The sequence below is a fragment of the Sturnus vulgaris genome, chromosome 1 (assembly GCF_052056855.1).
Source record: "Sturnus vulgaris isolate bStuVul1 chromosome 1, bStuVul1.hap1, whole genome shotgun sequence".
NCBI lineage: Eukaryota > Metazoa > Chordata > Aves > Passeriformes > Sturnidae > Sturnus > Sturnus vulgaris.
In genome coordinates this window covers 106,350,439-106,368,559 of record NC_142243.1, presented here as the reverse complement: position 1 = coordinate 106,368,559, position 18,121 = coordinate 106,350,439, and the positions used below count along the sequence as shown (strand labels likewise).

Here is an 18,121-nt window from a genome sequence, read left to right as displayed (position 1 = left end):
TTAAAGATGTGAAATGCTATTTTTGCTGTTTAATGCAGAATTAAAACCAGTACATCTCAAGAATGCTTTTCACACAATAATTTAGGGCACCTAATAGATAGATAGGTAACTGAGGGTTGTAAGGATGTGAATGCCTCCTGTGTTTTTAAGACCCTCATTGTGTGTTTAAATCAGGTATATGCTGCTATTTGTAGAATTTTACTTACTTCTAATGAAGTTCAAAGGCTTCATCTAGCATGTAGCAATCAATGTACCTGGCACCTGGGACAAATTAGATAGTACAAATGCTTATATACATGATGCACCTGTATTTTTAGAAATTATTATAGCTGTATCTCCCATTAATAGAAACTAAAGAATCAGGATTCAAAGTAGAGGAAACAGCAAGGTTCAACAACTAACTTCTTTAGTCTGGTAATATATTGAATGCCTCTTCAAACTGGTGTTGTTGAATAATGAAAGGAGGTTGGGTTGTTGAATATTCGGGCAGAAGGAAGGTATGCAGGGAGATGATCAAGAGGAAGACAAAGGGATTGATGAAGCTGGCATCCCTGATGGAACAAAGAAGCTAAGCAGAATGTGATAGAACAAGCAACTTCAGAAATTTAAAGAAAAAAGTAGATAAACTGTGAGAATCATATGTAGGTTTTTATAGGTGTGAAATAAATGTCAGTAGTTGTTAAAGATGATAGTGTAGGGAATTTGCTACAATAAATAAAACAAAAATCATACCCAAACCAACTTATCGTCTCATAGGAATCCTAGCTTTTCGTAAAAATATGTTTTTCAGCAACTCTGGTTTTCAAGGGAATTAGGTTTTGTAGAATTTTATTATTTTCCTAGTCCTTTGTTTCCTCCTCTGCTCTTTATTCTGAAGGACTGGATAATAGTAGTTATTATGGACTACTGTTGATAAAAAGTTTACTCTGAGGGTATCAAGGCAGCAATTTTTTTAACCAAGTAGAAGGATTTCTAAATCAGTTAAACAGGCTTATAAATTGTAATCATTTAAATTAATCTTGTTTGAAAATATTCAGCTGAGGAAAAAAGAGCATTCTAGAAAAAAGAAAAGTTCAAGATTATTCCTATCTACTTGCTTGAGCTAGACTTAGTAAGCTGTAGGTCACTGCTGAAGTATCCACTGTCACAATATACTGTAGAAATTTTGCCCCTGACTTCTGACAAAACCAAGGCACTCATAACACATTCTTCTCATCTGCTAAAGTACGTTGAACATTAAATTATTTTACGTTAGCAATATTGCCAGACCATATAACTCTAGGAAGTTCTGGATGAAGTTTTTATTTAAAAAAAGGCAGTAGGAGCTGATCTACCATTGACCCTGTTCAGTCACTGCTTTTTCACTTTCCTAGTATGACCTCTCTGAATTTAATACTGAAATACATGAAAAGGTGAGAGACTTATAAAAAGATGAGAGGAAGCAGTGTATTTGTAAGACTAGACTGATTAATTCTCACTGACCTCCATTACAATAATGATATCAACCAATCCACCTACTGAAGTGATAATGAAGTAGAAGTAATTAGAGTTTAATAAAAAATCTCCCTTAAATTATTCTTTCAGGAAATTAACTTACATTCTGTTAAAGCTTAGTGAATCTTGCCTGCTGTCTCATGACAGGCCTTATCAAAAATGATGAGCAAAGAGTAGAAATAGCCTAGATGCATTTTTCTAGTAATCGTTCATCGTATTGCAATGTCTGTTGAGTTACCATCTCCACAAAAAATTAAGTTCGAGTGTTATGAAATGCATAATGTCACTGCCTAACTGGAATGTGGTGTTTTTTTCTTCTTAAAATAAGTACATTTCAAATAATGAAAAAAATCCCTCTGTATCTCAAGAGGCTTATGTAAGCAAGTAAAAGGAGGATTCATTTTCAACAGACTTCTTTAGTTTAAAAAGTCAGTGTAAACTTGAAGCAAAATGCATACAGTGGTGCTCAGCTTCCTGGACATTACAGGTAATTAATTGTGTGCATAAACAGCATTCAGTGCCTATCTGTTTGTTCTGCTCCACATAGCCACTTCTGTGTCTCAGCAAGCATTTCAGAATGTATTTAAAATATCCCCACACTTAAAGGGATATTTTTCAATCATTTTTATTCAGACGTTTTCAGCGTGTTTTTAAACCTCAGTCTCTGAACTTAGAGATTCCTACACGTGAAATAGATGCTGTCTTCTGCTAGCTAAGTGTGCATTTACATTCCTGTAGACTCTTCTCCACCTTCCTCCTGTGTGCAGCAGATGATAAAGAAAGAAGACCATGACAAGCGAAATAAAGACAGAGTGAGCAAATGAGTGGTCTCAGTGTTCAGGTCAACACAGCAGACTTTACAAACTGTTTTGCCTCAGGATCTGGCCTTTTCAGTGTGCTTCTGAGTGGGTATTTTCTGAGGGGTATTTTGTTCATAGTTTATTTTCTTCCTTTTCTGAAGGAGGGACTTAGGATCTTAAGGAAGCTGGAAGAGTAGGCTTCTATTTCAAAACAAGTCAACTTAGAAAAGTAACTTGAAATGTATTTACAGTACCATATCTGCCATCAGTTTTTAATTTTTTTTCTTTCTTACTTTATTCTGTTTCTTCAATTTGATCTCCATTTTGGTTTGAATATATAGCTTGGAATCTCTATGTTTCTGTACACAAAGTACTGTCTAACACACAAATAACACTGAAAAATGAGAGCTATATTATTTTTGTCTTGACTAAGTATTAGAGTTGGAGGTATTGCTTGTAATCATAGCTGATTAAAAAAATACATGTTTAGAAGTGAAGCTTTTAGTTTGAGTATACTCATTTCTGCCACTGACATGATTTCCTTGGCAAATTATTCCTGGGCTGATTGCAGATAAGTCTTTAACATTTGGTATATTTAGTTGAAACTTCACCAATAAAACACTTGAAAATGTTCACAGATTAAGGTAGCCAGACTTCAAAGGATCACAGCAAAAACTCCAGGAGAATGAACTACAAACCAAAATAAGATTAGATTAAATAATTATAGGCAAAATAAAAAGGCAGCAAGTGAGATGAGAGAAAAGTAATGCTACAGTATCTCAAGTAAAGCCAACTTGCTTGCCTAAATATGAAATTATGTCATAATTTTTGTATTTCTAGTTTTGACACAAAGTTTTAGTCCAAACGAAACCGAAATTATTGATTTTACTGTGAAGGATAATTGAGTCTAACAGTTATTCACTGTAAAAAATTCATTTTCCTTTAATATTTTAATGTAATCTGTTTTGTTATGATAATGTTTTATAATAGAATATTTGCCCCATAAAATGCTGCTGAAGTATAGCTTATTTGGTTATATGGAACAGGCTTTTAGCATAACGACAATAACAGGTCTGTAATACTTCAGAAAATACATTTATAAGGGTTCATGTTTGCAGACAAGGAACGGAAGTTTAATGGAATCAAGACTTCAACTACAGTCAGACACAGTAAATATGTCAGTTTGGAAGCTGATTTTTTTTTCATTAAATGTTTTAAATACAGAAACCTCTTTGTGAGTGGTTTGACATGCACCCAATCTATTGCTTACACTGCTTGTTTTCATGGTTACCTTGATGCAAGGCTCAGCTTAAGGATGCCTGCTTGCACACAGCAACTTGCTCTTAATGTCAGGGGCCAGAAATAAGAAGCTGTTGATGTAGAACAAGTTTACAATGAGTGACAGGCAGGAGCATTAAGGTGTACGTGTGGTAAAACCTACCTGGCTGTGCCATGGTCAGCCTTCATCTCCCTGCTGCAGGAGTGTCACAGCTGGGATGGGTTCCTGTGGCACTGGGCTGGCAAGGGATGCTCCATGCCTCTCCTACTAGAAAAAAAACAACAGTTGAAATGGAGATTTAAGGAAAAAAAAAAAAAAAAACAGAAAGAACTTGCAGAATATGTATGACATCCTGGGAGTGGGGAAGGATAGCAGTGAATGTAGCCTGAGTCTTTATGGGGGACACCCCTGGAAGCTTCAGTGGGGAGTGACACCATGGCTCCAGGGGCAGCACGGAGAAGCGGAATAGATCATGAGAATGCCAGGCCAAAAGGACTGCAGAAAAGAGTAGGATGATAGAAAAATACTAATTTTAGTTCCCTAGTTGTTGTTTGACGGATATGCAGTTGAATTCAGGGGATTTTACTGTCCTGTCCAAATTTTGTTCTAGAAGCTTTTAAATGTAAGATGAAGACAACAAAGAAGAAAAACACATAGTTTTTGTTTCCTTTTAGATTGGTTTCTATTTGATTGTTCATTATTCTGCAGCTATTTTAAATACATGTAAACACACATTCACCTTCCACATTAGTGAAGACACTTAGCCCTCTTTACCCTTTAAAATCACTCACTTGCCTGAATATTAACTTCTGGATTAAATTCTGGGCTAAAAAAAAAGTCAGGAGTTTAAGTAAGTGTTGTCTAAACTTTTCTTGCTTGAGCACTGCTACAAATCCTTAGATTTTCTTGCAGACCACCAGCCACCTTTAGTATAAAATTTAATTTTTGAAAATTGTGTGCTTCCATACAATGACATTTCAATAAGCAATTTTTAATAAAGCTGTGAAATGTCATGTTCCTGCAATAGCAGGATCTCAGAACTCCAGAAAGCATCCTGCAGAAATATTATGCATTTACCTTCTGAATTTTTAATCCTATTGAAGACAAATTAAGTATCTAAGTGCTTTCCTGAATGGTACTTGAGCACATCGTTAAGCCCTTGTATTAATTAGAGTCTTATGCTTTCCCATTTTGAAATTAACCCACTCTGATTCTGTTCTCTGGAATGACAATCTCAGTTTCTGGGATTGTGAGTCATGGAAACTGGAAGGCTTATTTCAGTGATGAATCAGGCCCAAATTAATATCTTTAATGTACCTCTAGTAGACTAGAACTTGAAAATAAGTATATTAAACAGTATCCTCCATTGGACTGCACAGGCTTAAAAGCCCAACATGAAGTTTATTTGGTAAATACATTAGCTATTATGTACACCAGTTAAATGATTTAGAGCTGTTTTATTCTGTATTTAAGGTGGATACAAGTGGAGACTAGCTAGGACATAGAAAACAGCCATAGTAGTACAAGACTTAAAACCAATTCCATCTGGGTCTCGGAAAAAGTCTCTTTAAAAGAACGAGAAGCGAAATTCCCATTTTATCAGTGTGCAAATGGCTTTGGGAAGTCTGCCGGTTGCCACAGTGAAGGAAATTATTGTGTGAATAAACACAGATAAATTGGCAACCTGCACAGTATTCATTCTTTGTGATGTAGTTTGTGACGCAATCTCTTCTAGATAAGAGCCTTTAAAGATAGACTGTACTATAGTGGTTACCATGTCAAGAATAAAACAGCCAACAATAGGTTTGTTTTTTTTTCTTCCTGCCAAGAAAGTATGTTTTGTAAAAAGAATCTTATTTTAAAGTTGATATTATGTTGAATTAGTAGTTTAATATATTCTTTAAGGAAATATAATCTTTATGGTTAAGTATTTTTTTTATTAGTCATGTAGTGAAACTCTTTCACATAACTTACACCCTCAATAACAAATACCTCTGTATTTTTTATTTGCTTAAGAACTTGAAAATCAGATAGGAAAACAGATCTGAATTCTTAAGATAATGTCATTCTTCTCTTTGTCATTGCTAAGTGTAACAGGATCCCTAAGAGGGGAAAACCTAAGTGAAATATGGCTTTATATACCAATTTGTAGAAAATGCTGTCAGCTGCTTTTGTGGCAAAGGTATAAGTGCATTTAAAAATAAAAAAAAAAGAAAGAAGCTGAGAAATGGAGGTGTAATGGGTCTCTAATTCCTGTAGAAAGCCCAACTGAGGCAATATTCCAAGCTGATAAATGCACACACAGGCATGTATAAATCTTTGTGTAAACTAGTGTTAAATTTCATTTTAAAAGCAGACTGAATTAATGGGGGTAGGGAAGGTTGTTTGCTTTGTGATTTTTTTAAGATGGAAGTAGTAGCCCCAACTGGATATGCTATTCCATCAGTTTTAAAGCATTCATATTTTTACAGTATAGGTTGACTACAGTGTATAACTTCACCTGCAGGAGTGCAGGAGCCGATCCATTTAGGCTTAAACTGTCCTGTAATTTCCATGAGGTGCATGTGTGTGCCTTTGTGCTGGTATAACAATGATTTCCTGTGGGATATGAGCTCAAGAGTAAAGGTCCTGAGCCATTGTGCTGCTCATCAGTGAAACACAGGCCCTAATGTGCTTAAAATTTTACTCAGTAAGTCTTGTCTAAGGTCTCTGAAGTGTTTCTGTGGAAGAAAAATGCTGTGAATACTAATAGGAAGTAATTTGTAGTTTAACTGGGGAAGAAAACCCACTACTTGTGGTTTGGAGTCTCAATGAGTGATTCAATTTAGAAAAACAGAGCATAAAAGTATGTTTTAGGGAAGCTACTCTGATTGTAATTATACTGGTGAGCTTCTAATTTCTGAGCAAGATTTTTTATGTGGAAGTAAAAGAATTGAAGCAGCACATGGCCTATGCTAAGGGATTTGTCAGATGAGCGTATTGAACAGATGAGACAAAGATGGGTGCTTTGATTCAAAAGAGGAGAGTAGAATAAAAACAAAACAAAGCTACTCCACGGATCTACAGTAGATGACAATGCAATGTTTAACATACTCTTTCGAATAGATAAGGAAGATTTCTTGTGAGTTATCTTTATTCAGACTCTTGAAACCAGGAGTAAATTACTCCAGTAACAGGACAGCCCTTGAGGTCAATATGCTTCTAAAATTACTGATACGTCCAGCAGGATTTCAGAAGACTCTCTATTATTGTGGGATTTAGTGCCATAGGCAATACAGTGGGTTTTGTTGTCTGCCTTACAGATCTGTGTAACTGTCAGACATTTGAGTGAAATTCAAAATATTCACATCACTTGCATGTGGTGTGTTACTGCAGATACCAATCGTTGCAACAACTTAGCAGAAGTTTACACACCTGATAGTATTATGATGAAAATTTGCTTTTATCAGTAGTTAGGAAATCAGCAATCAGCCAGGTGGCAGAATGGCTTCCAAAAAACACTTTGTGAAGTAAGTACAATGATAGTTCGCTTTTAAATGAAAAGTAACTTACTGCTTGTATAATCTAGCATTCGAACAGTATACATAGGTGTGATCGTTAGCCAAACATTAACCTAGCAACCTAAAGCTGAAAGAAGATTGTATCTCTGTGAAAGTTGTAAAGCTCACTGTGTTCAGAAGCTTTTTACATTAACCTCTGTGTTTAACAAACCTTTCAGCTTCTTGTTGGGAAGGGAGAATAGTACCAGTAGCACTTGACCCTGTTCTTGGAGATGGTCCTTTTCAGATAAGAGTAACATGCAGGATCAAGCTATGTCCCCCCTCTCCCCTAGCCTTTCTACGTTTACTTCTGCAAAGCTTTTATCTGAAAAGTAACTGGTTTACCCCAGGAGCTCCCCTGAAACATGTTAAAGCTGATTCCTGCTTATCTCCTGAGTATTGTTTCTTAAATGCTGAATTGCATGGTTGAATGGTTTACAAAAATAATGACTAATGTTACTGGTGGTGCAGGAAAAAGAGAATGTGCTTAGAAAAGAAGGGAGACTTTATGGGTGGCAACGGTAGTTGTTAGCATGTGCTGGTTAGTTTTACAGATACTTACCTTCTGTGACACAGGACTGTCGTATGCTTCGAATGCCAAGTTACAATAAAATGCAAGTTGATAGAGCACACAGCTCGCTGGAAAACACAGCTTGCCATTTTGTGTGCTGCTCTCACTGCATGTGCAGCTGTTAATGCGGGGACCAAAGGCAGGAGTCGAGGTGGATTGGGAAGGAGCAAGCATGGGAGAAATAGAGGGATAGAGGGATAAAGGAGTCTCATCTCGTGTGCATATCTGACCACTCAGTATGCTGGTGAGACTGCCTGATGCTTGATGACTGCAATCTCTCCTGTGTTCTTGCTAAACCCAGTTTCTACCATCTTGTCCATGGATGCACTGAGATCGTCAGTGTGCGTGTGAATGCTCATAAACTTCAAACCAAGCTAACCAGAGAATGGGAGAAGAAATTTGAGTGCTACGAGCTGCTGTGAGACCATCAAAGTCAGAGGCTTTTTGGGTGTGGAGGCCAGAGCCTGGGGAGGAGCAGGGTGTGGGTTCCTCTAGCAGAGTGAGATTCCCCTGGGCTGGAGAGGAGGAACGGGGCAGGGCTGCCAGTGCTTTATGTGTGAACACACAAGCTCGGTGTGTTCACAGAGATACTGATAAAGACAGGTTTTTTGTCTGTATTTGATCTGTCAGGCCATCCCTCCTTCTCTCCCACTGTATGTCTGTCTGCCAGTGTTGGGAACACCACTAGCTGGATATGGGGACGTGGAACTGTAGCAGCCCTCTGTCTGTCAGGCAGGGAGATGAAGGAGAGTAGCCTAGATTTGGCTGCTCACATGCTTTGTGGGTTTTTTGCCAGTGTTTGTATAATTTCATTTTTTCCCAGAAACAGGTTTACATCTGTTCTTACATCCTTGTTAAGGAAGTTAAACAGTACCTAGTTTAACAGTCATGCAAAAAATCCTGCTAGTAGAACCTCATCCATGTTTACTAGGATTTCTTCACTAACAGTTGCTTCAGTTATTCAGTTTTTAATACATTTGATGTGTCCTCTTATCCTGCTCTAATCAATTCATTTACTATGTTAAGCACTTCATAGAACCTTAGATCATTAGCTGCTGTGGTTTCAGCAATACTTGCAGTCTCTTTCAACTGTACAGCCAAGGGTTCGCTTTTTTTTTCTTTAGAAAGGCCCGTTTGTCTGTTACAATGTTGATTGTTACTATTTCTGTCCTTACTCTTTAATCCTTTATGTACTGCATCCTGTATTTTGACTTCCCTTACTTTTGTTCAGGGTAGATCTAGCAGATGTGTCTAGCAGACCTCTTCCAATCTCAGTGCAGGTACACAGGCTAAACAATCAACCAGTGGAGCTGTGCCCCATTAGGAACAAACAAGGCAAGGAAACATCTGTGAATGTAGCCTGTGAGGCAGGGAGAGAGCTTTTGTGCTGAACAAGTTCTGTTCTGTTTGTGACGTTCGAAACTTTGTCTCATTTCCTTGAAAACAGAAGGGACGTGCAAAAAAATTCTTCATGCACATACTGTCAGTCTGTGTGGGACAATGTTCAGGGTGTCTTTTAAAATCATTTTTTGTATGCGTGTTATATGCTGTGGTAAAGGTTTGGTAACTGTGTTTTTTTGGTTAGGGAGAGTTCTCAGAAGAGGAGAAAAGGATTTCTTCTTTGAGAGCATCTGGCCATGGGAGAAGCTTTTCCAGGGAACAATAGGATAGGCAGTAATAGATGTGCTAACTGGAGAGCTCGAACTTGGGAAGTTTTCTTAGAGTAATGGGGAAGAAACATAAAACTAGGCCAGACATGATGAGAAGAGGGAAGATTTCTCTGTTAACTCAGAGGAGAACAAGCAGGGTTTGTTGAATCCATAAGGGCTATTGAAGATTGCTAGTGTGCCAAACAGGTCTGGAGGAAAAGGGCCCTTGTTGTAAAGACATAGTTGGTCAGAACAGGTATTTATTTTCAAATGGCTGTATTTTACCTCTCTCTCTCTCTCTCTCAAAAGAATCTAGGTTTTCAGACAGAAGCAGTTTTTCAAGTTTATATTCTAATAAAACATCATTTCTTTCAAGTGCTTTTGGTATTTTTTGGTGTGTTCACTTTAAAGAAAAGGTGCAGACAGATCTGTCTCAAAGTTCTGGCATGTCTGAAATCCAGTTATAGCATAAAAGTTAAAAAATGTTATAGCTGGTGAAATACATTAGGTCATCTTTAAAGAAATCCAGCTGACTGCATCATGAAGACTCTTGAGAGAATTTGAAGAAAACTTTGCCAACCTAGTTGGGAAACCTTTTTATCGTGAGTTTGGTTTAGAAATCAGTTCTCAACAGTTTGTAGCACAGTTCCCAGTGGCTGTAAAAGATATTATTGAAGCTGCAGAGCATATTAGGATAGGCTAATAGGAGACGAGAGAAATGAAAAAAGAACTTTGTCCTGCACCAGACTTAGCTCTTTGAAACCCAAAAGGAGCACAGTTCCTTTAAAAGTGAAAAAATCTCCAAGGTAGTTAACACTTTGGCTGATGTGGGTTTTCTGAGTGTCTGGGGCTGGTAAGGAAACCTTTCCCCTGTGGTGGTACTGCTTTACTGCCTCAGGCCTGGGCATCTAAGGTGGCTTTCCAGGGACAAGAGGAGTAGCACAATTCCTTGGAGATTTCGTAGTCCACACCACACCTGACCTTCCTTATCAAACAGAGTGTGAATTACCTTGTAGATGCATTTCCTTTTATTCAGGCAAGTCAGGTTTCCTGTTACAAACAAATAAACAAATAAATTAACCAGACAGAAAAGTTTCCTGTTGTGTTCATGAGTGGAATTGCAGTTCAAATATGATCCCTTTTCCCTGCCCTTCAAAAGGTTTTATACAAACCCAGCATCAACTTTGTATCAACAGTAGTCTAGTCTTTTTCCAACCTAAACGATTCCATGATACTTGGACTTTGGAAAGATCCAGATTGTCCTCTAATTACTTTCGATTAATTTTAGTTAAGTGTTTCAAATATATACCTACTCCCTGCTGTAGACTGCTCAACCAGAATTTGCCTGCTCCAGACCTAGGGAGATGCTGCTGGAAAGCTTTGTGTTTTAAAACTCTCCTTGGGTCTGCCTGTCCTCAAGTCTTTTCTTACTTTGACTTCTGTTTTTCCTAAAATGAAATGATTGCTTCAGAAGTTGAATTTGAAACTTGAGACAGCTCTCTCAGAATTTATGCACACGCAGTTGTTTTCTCTAATAGCTTGTGAACTTTGTATGCCCCTACGATACATTGCTTGCTTTTTTGTGGTATAAGAGAGAGGTATATAAGAGGTAATATTAGTTATATAAGAGGTAGCCTTCAAAATGTCAGTACAGTGTTTGAAAACATATAATAGTCATGAAGAAAACAGAAAAACAGATTACAGGATGAGTAGTCAAAATCAATAAATATTGTAAAGGCTTGAAAAAACACACAGCATTCCTCAGAAAGCAGGTTTTTTTTTAATACTGGCTATTGGAAAAGGGGCTTCAAAAATATAGGATTCAGGAATAAATTATTTCATGTTCAAGCTTGATCAAAGCAATTTCTAACAAAGTAATGGGAGATGTGTCTATGCATATGAGATGAGGAAGAATTTTAAGAATTTAATATAGTGAAAGAATTATGAGGCTTATTAGTCTTATTAATTGTTCTGCTAAAACGAAGCTGGCATTATGGGTAGAAGTGAATTGATCTTTTAAAAAAATACACAGGACTTAGGGTGGATTTTTAATGGACTTTTTTCAAGAGTTTGAATAGTTGCAAATTTGGAAGATAAACAACTTGAAAGTTGAGATTAATGATGTTTTTAGGACGGGTAATAAATAATGATTGAAATTACCATGTTAAATTTAATATGAGTAAATATTGCTCAAAAGAAGACTTAACATTCGCCTGGAGACAGTAGTGGTTTGTAAGTTAATGAGCAGAACTGATGGGTGTTAGCTGAGGCACTGAAGGGAAGACTCAGCTGGTGTGTTTTGGGACACCTCGTTATGGCAGTTCAGGGTGCAAGCGTCTCTGATGTTTGTGTGCACATACCTGCTGGGTGATGTCTGGAACTGGTGCATTTGAATGAAAATTCCAGCTGCTTTAGGTACTGCTAGTCATGCTTTGAGAGTTTTCTCAAATTACAGCAGCCCAGTAATTTTAAAATGCTACCTAAAACTGTATTTTCCTTTTTCTCCAGTATTAGTTTATAGTAAGAAAAAGTACTCAAGACAAAACCTATTTTGTTTGCAAGCTTTGGGAGTTAAAGTGCAAGGTGGACTGTTAGTAAATTCAGGTCCTCTGCTTTCTGCAGTACTTCCAAGGTGGACTATATACAGTTTGTTTATGAAATACAGTAAATAAAAGAACACCTTTATTGAGTTTTCCTTGTCTGAAAGTTGTGCTCATGATGCTTGAGCCTCACAGTTCATCTGCTCATGCTCAGCAGTTCCAGTGTCTTGAACAGTTCCCCACATAATCTTGGGCAATCAGGTAGTCACAATCTCTTGTGACTGATGGCTGTAGGGTTGGTTGACATTTAGGGAATCCTGTTTTGCTAAAAAAAAAAAGTAACCTTTTGTATATACCTTCCAATCCAAGCCTTTCTGTGATTCTATGAACTGCCCAGTCACAGCATTTGTGACACCTTTGTGCACCTGAAGGGTGTTTTGTTAATAAAGTAATATGCAGACTATCTGTTCTTAAAATCAGACTTTTTGCTCTCCATCATTTTACACATTTTTCAAATACTGAGAGTCAAAATCAACCAATAGTAGTGCCTAAACAAGTTAAATACCAGTACTTTTAAAACAATATTTATTAAGAAGACTAATAATTGTCCTCAACCATGAGGACACCACCTCAAGACTGGTGAAAAATCAACAAAGTAACTTCCATTGCTCACTAGTCACATTTTCTTCATGCATGAAAAATGATACTGCATTCAATTTCATTGTGTTTGACATTCCCCATATAAAAAGGATCTCTTAACAAGGTGAGGTGACATGGTGAAAACTTGCAGAAGTGACTGGAAAATTTCTCATATGCCATTCTCATAATTTTTTCTAAGACAGTATGTTGCTTTTCTAGTTGTTAGATTTTCTTTTTTAAACATTTTTTTCCCCAGTTCTTCAGCCACTCTATATTTTGACCATTTTTGTGTCCAGTATTTCACAGAAAATATCCATATATGCTAATGAGAATTACTAGGATATTCAATTGTCCATTTACTCTGGAGCAAATCCATATTTTCTTTTTTCAAGTATGACATCTTCTTAGAATTAATATTTACACTAACCAAATATTTGCTGAATTGCTGCTGAACTATTTTTCAGTGAGGAATTGTAAACAGCAACAGTGACTTTAGGAAAGTCACTGCTTTGTTGATTTAAACTCCTTAGCTAAAATGATGAAATACAGGCGATTCAGCAAGGTTATGGACTAAAGAGGCCTGAATTTAATGAATGATGAGCACCATTAGGTTTTACTACATTGCATGTAGTGCCTAAACATAACTCTAAAGACTAAACCCATGTAAATCCCATTTAAACTTTTTGGCTGAGGAAATGATCATCATCCATGTGTTTAAACATGGAAGTACATTTAAAGAAGTTAAACAAGAGTGATAAAATGAGTGTATTTATAGTAAGACGTGCATTTGCTATTTCTTCTGAGGAATGAGTGCTCAGTTGATTATAATTTTACATGTTTTCTTGTGGAATCATTCAATTCTGGCAGATATCTGTTTCCTTGTAGATAAACCACTGTATAGTTTCAGTTACTTTTTATATGTATTTCTTCTGTGCCCCAGTATATGATAAGCTATTCTGGAGAATTGATTCACTGTCAGAAAGTATGCTGTGGGGATTTTTGTTGTTTGCTGCATGATAGTTTCCATGTAAAAAAATCTTGCCAGTTAATTTTTAGTGAATTCATGAATGCTTTAAGTATTACTCTTATAACTTAGAAAATTATACCTATTTTAAGAAGTTTGTATTTTAAATGTAAATTAATTAGTTGAATGGCAGAGCATGTACTAATTGATGGAAGGACTATTAGTTTCTTTCCTGCCTGTTTTAAGGAAAAAAAAAAAAGCATATTCAGTTACTTCTGTTTGTTACTAGTGAATAAGGATTTTTCCCAATATATTATAGTAACAAATAGACTGTGAATTAAATACAGAATAACGCCTTTTAGGAAGTAAAATATTTATATTCCTTTTTATTATAAGTTCCATTTTTGTCAGCTTATGAACTTGTCTAGAAAGAAAATTATACTTGATAAATAATTTAAATTCAACTGCAAATCTACTATTATTGAATAGTTAAACCTATTTAACATAAAGATGCAGTCTGGGCAAAGGTTGTCCAGCATTCCATTTCAAGAAATGACTTGCATCTCATTAAAAGGTATTGTCACCCATCAAAGTAAGAAAAAGAAAAAAAAAACCCCTTGATTTCTAATAACTATGTGACAAGTGTGTATGTACTTACATTTTTCTAATAGCACTTAGCTATGCATTTGTAGTGGGGAACTATAACATATCCATTTCTGGACTTATGAAAAATTCAGAGTTTAAATTATCTCATGCATTTTATTGATATGTTTTCTTTCCAAAGTAGATACTGAATTTTATTTCCTTCTATGATGTCATAGGTTGTCTGTTAATAGAATTCTTTCCTTTTCATTTGTTCAACCCAGGAATATGAATGTCTCAGAAATCATGTTGTATTTTTCTAACGTCTCTACAGTCTTTCAAATTCCTTAGTTCTGCAGCATTATTATTTTGAAAGTACACTTCAATGAAACACATTAATAGGCACTGAAAAATAGAGTATAAATAGATTAGCTGCTCAAGTGAGAGTTGTTTGAACATAACTTTATTTGAATACTTTTACATTTCTTGCCACAAGTTGTGACCATAATGTAAAATTCAGCCTCTCCCTTTTATTTTTTTATCTGTAAAGCTTACTGGTTTACTTGTATTTTCAGTTATTAATTCTTTTATCAGCTTTTGAGGACAGGAGACAATTGTGACACTTAGTCAAACAGGTAACTTGTGATTAGCTAGAGGAAGGCTAAGGAATTTAGAACATTTTAGACTCTTTGTCACATACTGCATCCAACCATCTAAACACATAAAATTCTCTTAAATCTCATTGCAACTCTCGCGGTGGATTGGCCCTGGCTGGACACCAAGTGCGTTCTCTTTCATCCTGGTCTTGACTTCACTCCTGAATTTTCTCTCTCTCCCTCCCTAACTCCTAGCAGTGCAGAGGAGCAGGAAATGGGTCAGTTTGTCACACATTGTCTCTGCCACTCGTTCCTCATCACAGTGAGTCCCTTCCCACAGGATGAGTCCAGCAGCACAGACTGCTCCAGGGTGGGTCACACAACAAATAACCCTGCTCCAGTGTGGGCTTCCCACAAAGCCACAGGCTCCTTTGGCTGTCTGGCTGATGTGGTGTGGGGCCCTCCACACCGGGCTGCAGGTGAATCTCTGCTCCATCCATGGACTCCAGGGTCTGCAGGGGCCAGCCTGACTCACTCTGCACCTGGGCTGCTGGGGAATCTCAGCTCCAGCGCCTGAAACACCTCCTTCTCCTCCTTCTGCACTCCCCTTGGTGTCTGCAGGCTGTGTCTTGCATATTCTCACTCCTCTATTCAGCTACACTTCTGAGGTTTTCTTTTTTCCCACCTTTCTAAATTACGTTATCCCAAAGGCTGTACCACCATCCCTGATGGGCTCAGCTTTGGCCAGCAGTGGGACTGCCTTGGCTGACTGGCACTGCCTCCAGATATGAGGACATGTGGGGAAACTTCTCACAAGAAGTCGCTCCTGTAGCTCCCCCACTACCACAACTTTGCCAGGCAAAGCCAGCAGGGACCGTGCATAGAGAAGCACTCAGATAGCCGAGACCTGCAGCTGGTCATCTGTAGGTTTATTGCAGTGCAGATTGCTTCAGCGTTTGGGGTTTTTTGTCTTTTTCCTTCCACACCTGTAGAATAAAGATTGTAATATTTACTAGCTTTATAGAAGAATTTTGAGATTCTGCAAAAGAAGTTTGAGATTAAATACCTTCCAAACACAAATTACTCTTACGTGGAAGCAAAGAAGAATGGTTGAATTACTATTATTATTTTTAATTATGCTTTAGTTACAGATATTACCATATTAAGAAGAGATTAATAAGGAAGAAATTGAATCGGTCACTTTGTTTTTGCAGGTTCTTTCATGTTGGTGAATACATCTGGAAGATTTTCGGGACAGAAAGCTCACCTCCTGATGCCCCATCTGAAAGAAAATGATACACATTGTATTGATTTTCACTATTATGTTTCAAGCAAGAGTGGAGCTAGCCCTGGCACTTTGAATGTATATGTGAAGGTTAATGATGGTCCTATTGGTAACCCAGTCTGGAACACATCTGTCACTGCCACTTGGAACAGAGCAGAGCTGGCAATTAGTACTTTCTGGCCCAATTTTTATCAGGTATGTCTTACTTTTTATGAGATTTTGTTTCTCATAGTAGCCATCTGGTTCTTAATCGTCATTTTAACTTTAAATCAAAACACCTTTCAGTATTTTTAGTAGATCGTCATCTTAATCACATTTTTGTACATGATACTAAATGTTTGTTTTTACATACATATGGCTATGTTTATCTGTTTACATATATTTATAGAAGTAAATGAAAAGCACACATGCTCTAAATGTGGATGAACTAATTATGTTGGAAAAATCTAGAAATTTTGCCATTGATTTCAGTCAATTAACTCTGTTTCTCTGTAATAAATTCACTCGTTCTTTCAGTTCATTTGGGATGCTGGAATTGAATGCCAATAAATTTTATTACAGAACAGTCTTCAAGTTTGATTTAGATCGGCAGTACTTGTTGCTTTAGAACCAGCAGAATCCTTTGAATCCTCAGTTCAAGTCTTAACTCTGAATGCAATATCCGTTTGTCCAGCAGTAAACATAAATATAATAGCAGCTGTCATAGGGATGGGATTTTGAGTGCATCCTAAAGATTCAGGAGGAATTTCACTTGACAGTCCCTTAGGGTGCTGCTTTTCTGTAGGAAGGTTTAGATTATACGGTTACTTACTGTTCTGTAGTAGTTCAATATTTTTTTTTTCCTTCTTCCTGTGAAAATACAGTCTATGTCTCCACAAACAAGTAACTTAGTTTAATAACAGCAGACCAGTAGCATAGAGGTGTTACTGAGGCTCTTCCTTCAAGTCTTCACTTGAAGTTTGGAAAGTATGAGTTGTATTTTATTTGTTTGCTTGTACTGAATATTGTCACCACAGTTATGGTTTGAAGCTTTCTGAAGAAAAGCCATCCCAAAGATGGGGTTCCTTGACTGCAGACTTCGCTAGGAGGTACAGTGTTGCTCTTCCACCGTGCTCTTCCAGAGTGGGGCACCCTAATTCCTACAGCAGTGTCCCAGTTACTAGTGTCACATGTGGCAGAGTCTTGTTTCAGCTCCTGTATTTGCTGTTTCAGGTAATCAGGTGTTTGTTGCCCCGTCATGTTCTCATGATGAGTTTGGCAGTGTCCACTGAAGGTACTCTGGGATGCTGCAGTGGACTCCGTCCTGTGGCTGCAGCATCTGATCTGTGAGGATGTCTCAAGTGAACAACTCAATCTGTCCTTTTTGAACCTTTTTTCGTGTAAGGAAAAAACCCAACAAACTGCTGAAGAACTTTCTGGAGTCTTTCCTCTATGATATTTTTACCTACAATGAAATAGAAAGTCCTACTCCAAAAGATGAGTTTGGAGGGCCAGGAACACTTTATTCTTGGAATGTGGGATGCCTGGTGGTGAATGCAATACTTGCAGACCCAAAAGAGCATGCTTACTCATTTCCTCTTGCTTCTGATAGTGTGTTCCTAGATTGGATAGCTGGTATTCACAGGGTCTGCTTTTGCATCCAGTGTTCTCCCTGAGAGTCCTAGGAATTGCTGTAATTGCATTGTCAGGGCTTCCTGGAGAGGATTCATGGTAAGCTTATGGACATCTCAGCAAATTTCATGATGTGGATTTTTAAAAATTGTCTGCAGCTCGATGAGGTAATGCTCTTGTGCCTTTTCAAGAAGGGCAAGCAGAGCTCACGTCCACTTCAGCCATGTGGGAGAAGCTGAGTGCTACCTGACTCTTTGGAGCATAAGGCTATATCCTGATCTCAAAGTCCAAGCTTGGTTTAGTCGTACATCTCTCAGGGTGGAAGGGCAGTGTCTATTTTGTTGCCTGTCAGAGTTCAAGGAGTGTTCAGATGATGCTCTTTGTCATTTGGTTTGGTTTTAAGTAGTCCTGTGAGGGAGCGGGGAGTTGGTATCCGTTATCTTTAAGTGTCTCTTCCAACTCAGACAACTCCCCTGATTCTCTGACCTTACATCAAGACTTCATGTCACCAATTTGATGCCAGTGTTGAGAATATCGTTCAGTGCTGCCAAAAAGCCTTTCTAACTTGACTG

The 18,121-nt window shown here is 37.4% G+C and overlaps 1 protein-coding gene across 9 annotated transcripts in view; it reads left to right on the top strand.

Annotated features, from left to right (window-relative positions):
- Positions 1–18,121, top strand: part of PTPRM (protein tyrosine phosphatase receptor type M) — a 439,008-nt gene that overhangs the window by 116,903 nt on the left and 303,984 nt on the right. For all 9 annotated transcript variants that reach the window (XM_014871229.2, XM_014871224.2, XM_088173300.1 and 6 more), the window contains exon 3: positions 15,868–16,133. In XM_014871229.2, coding sequence (XP_014726715.1) covers positions 15,868–16,133 — 266 coding nt within the window. The remainder of the gene's footprint in view (positions 1–15,867; positions 16,134–18,121) is intronic.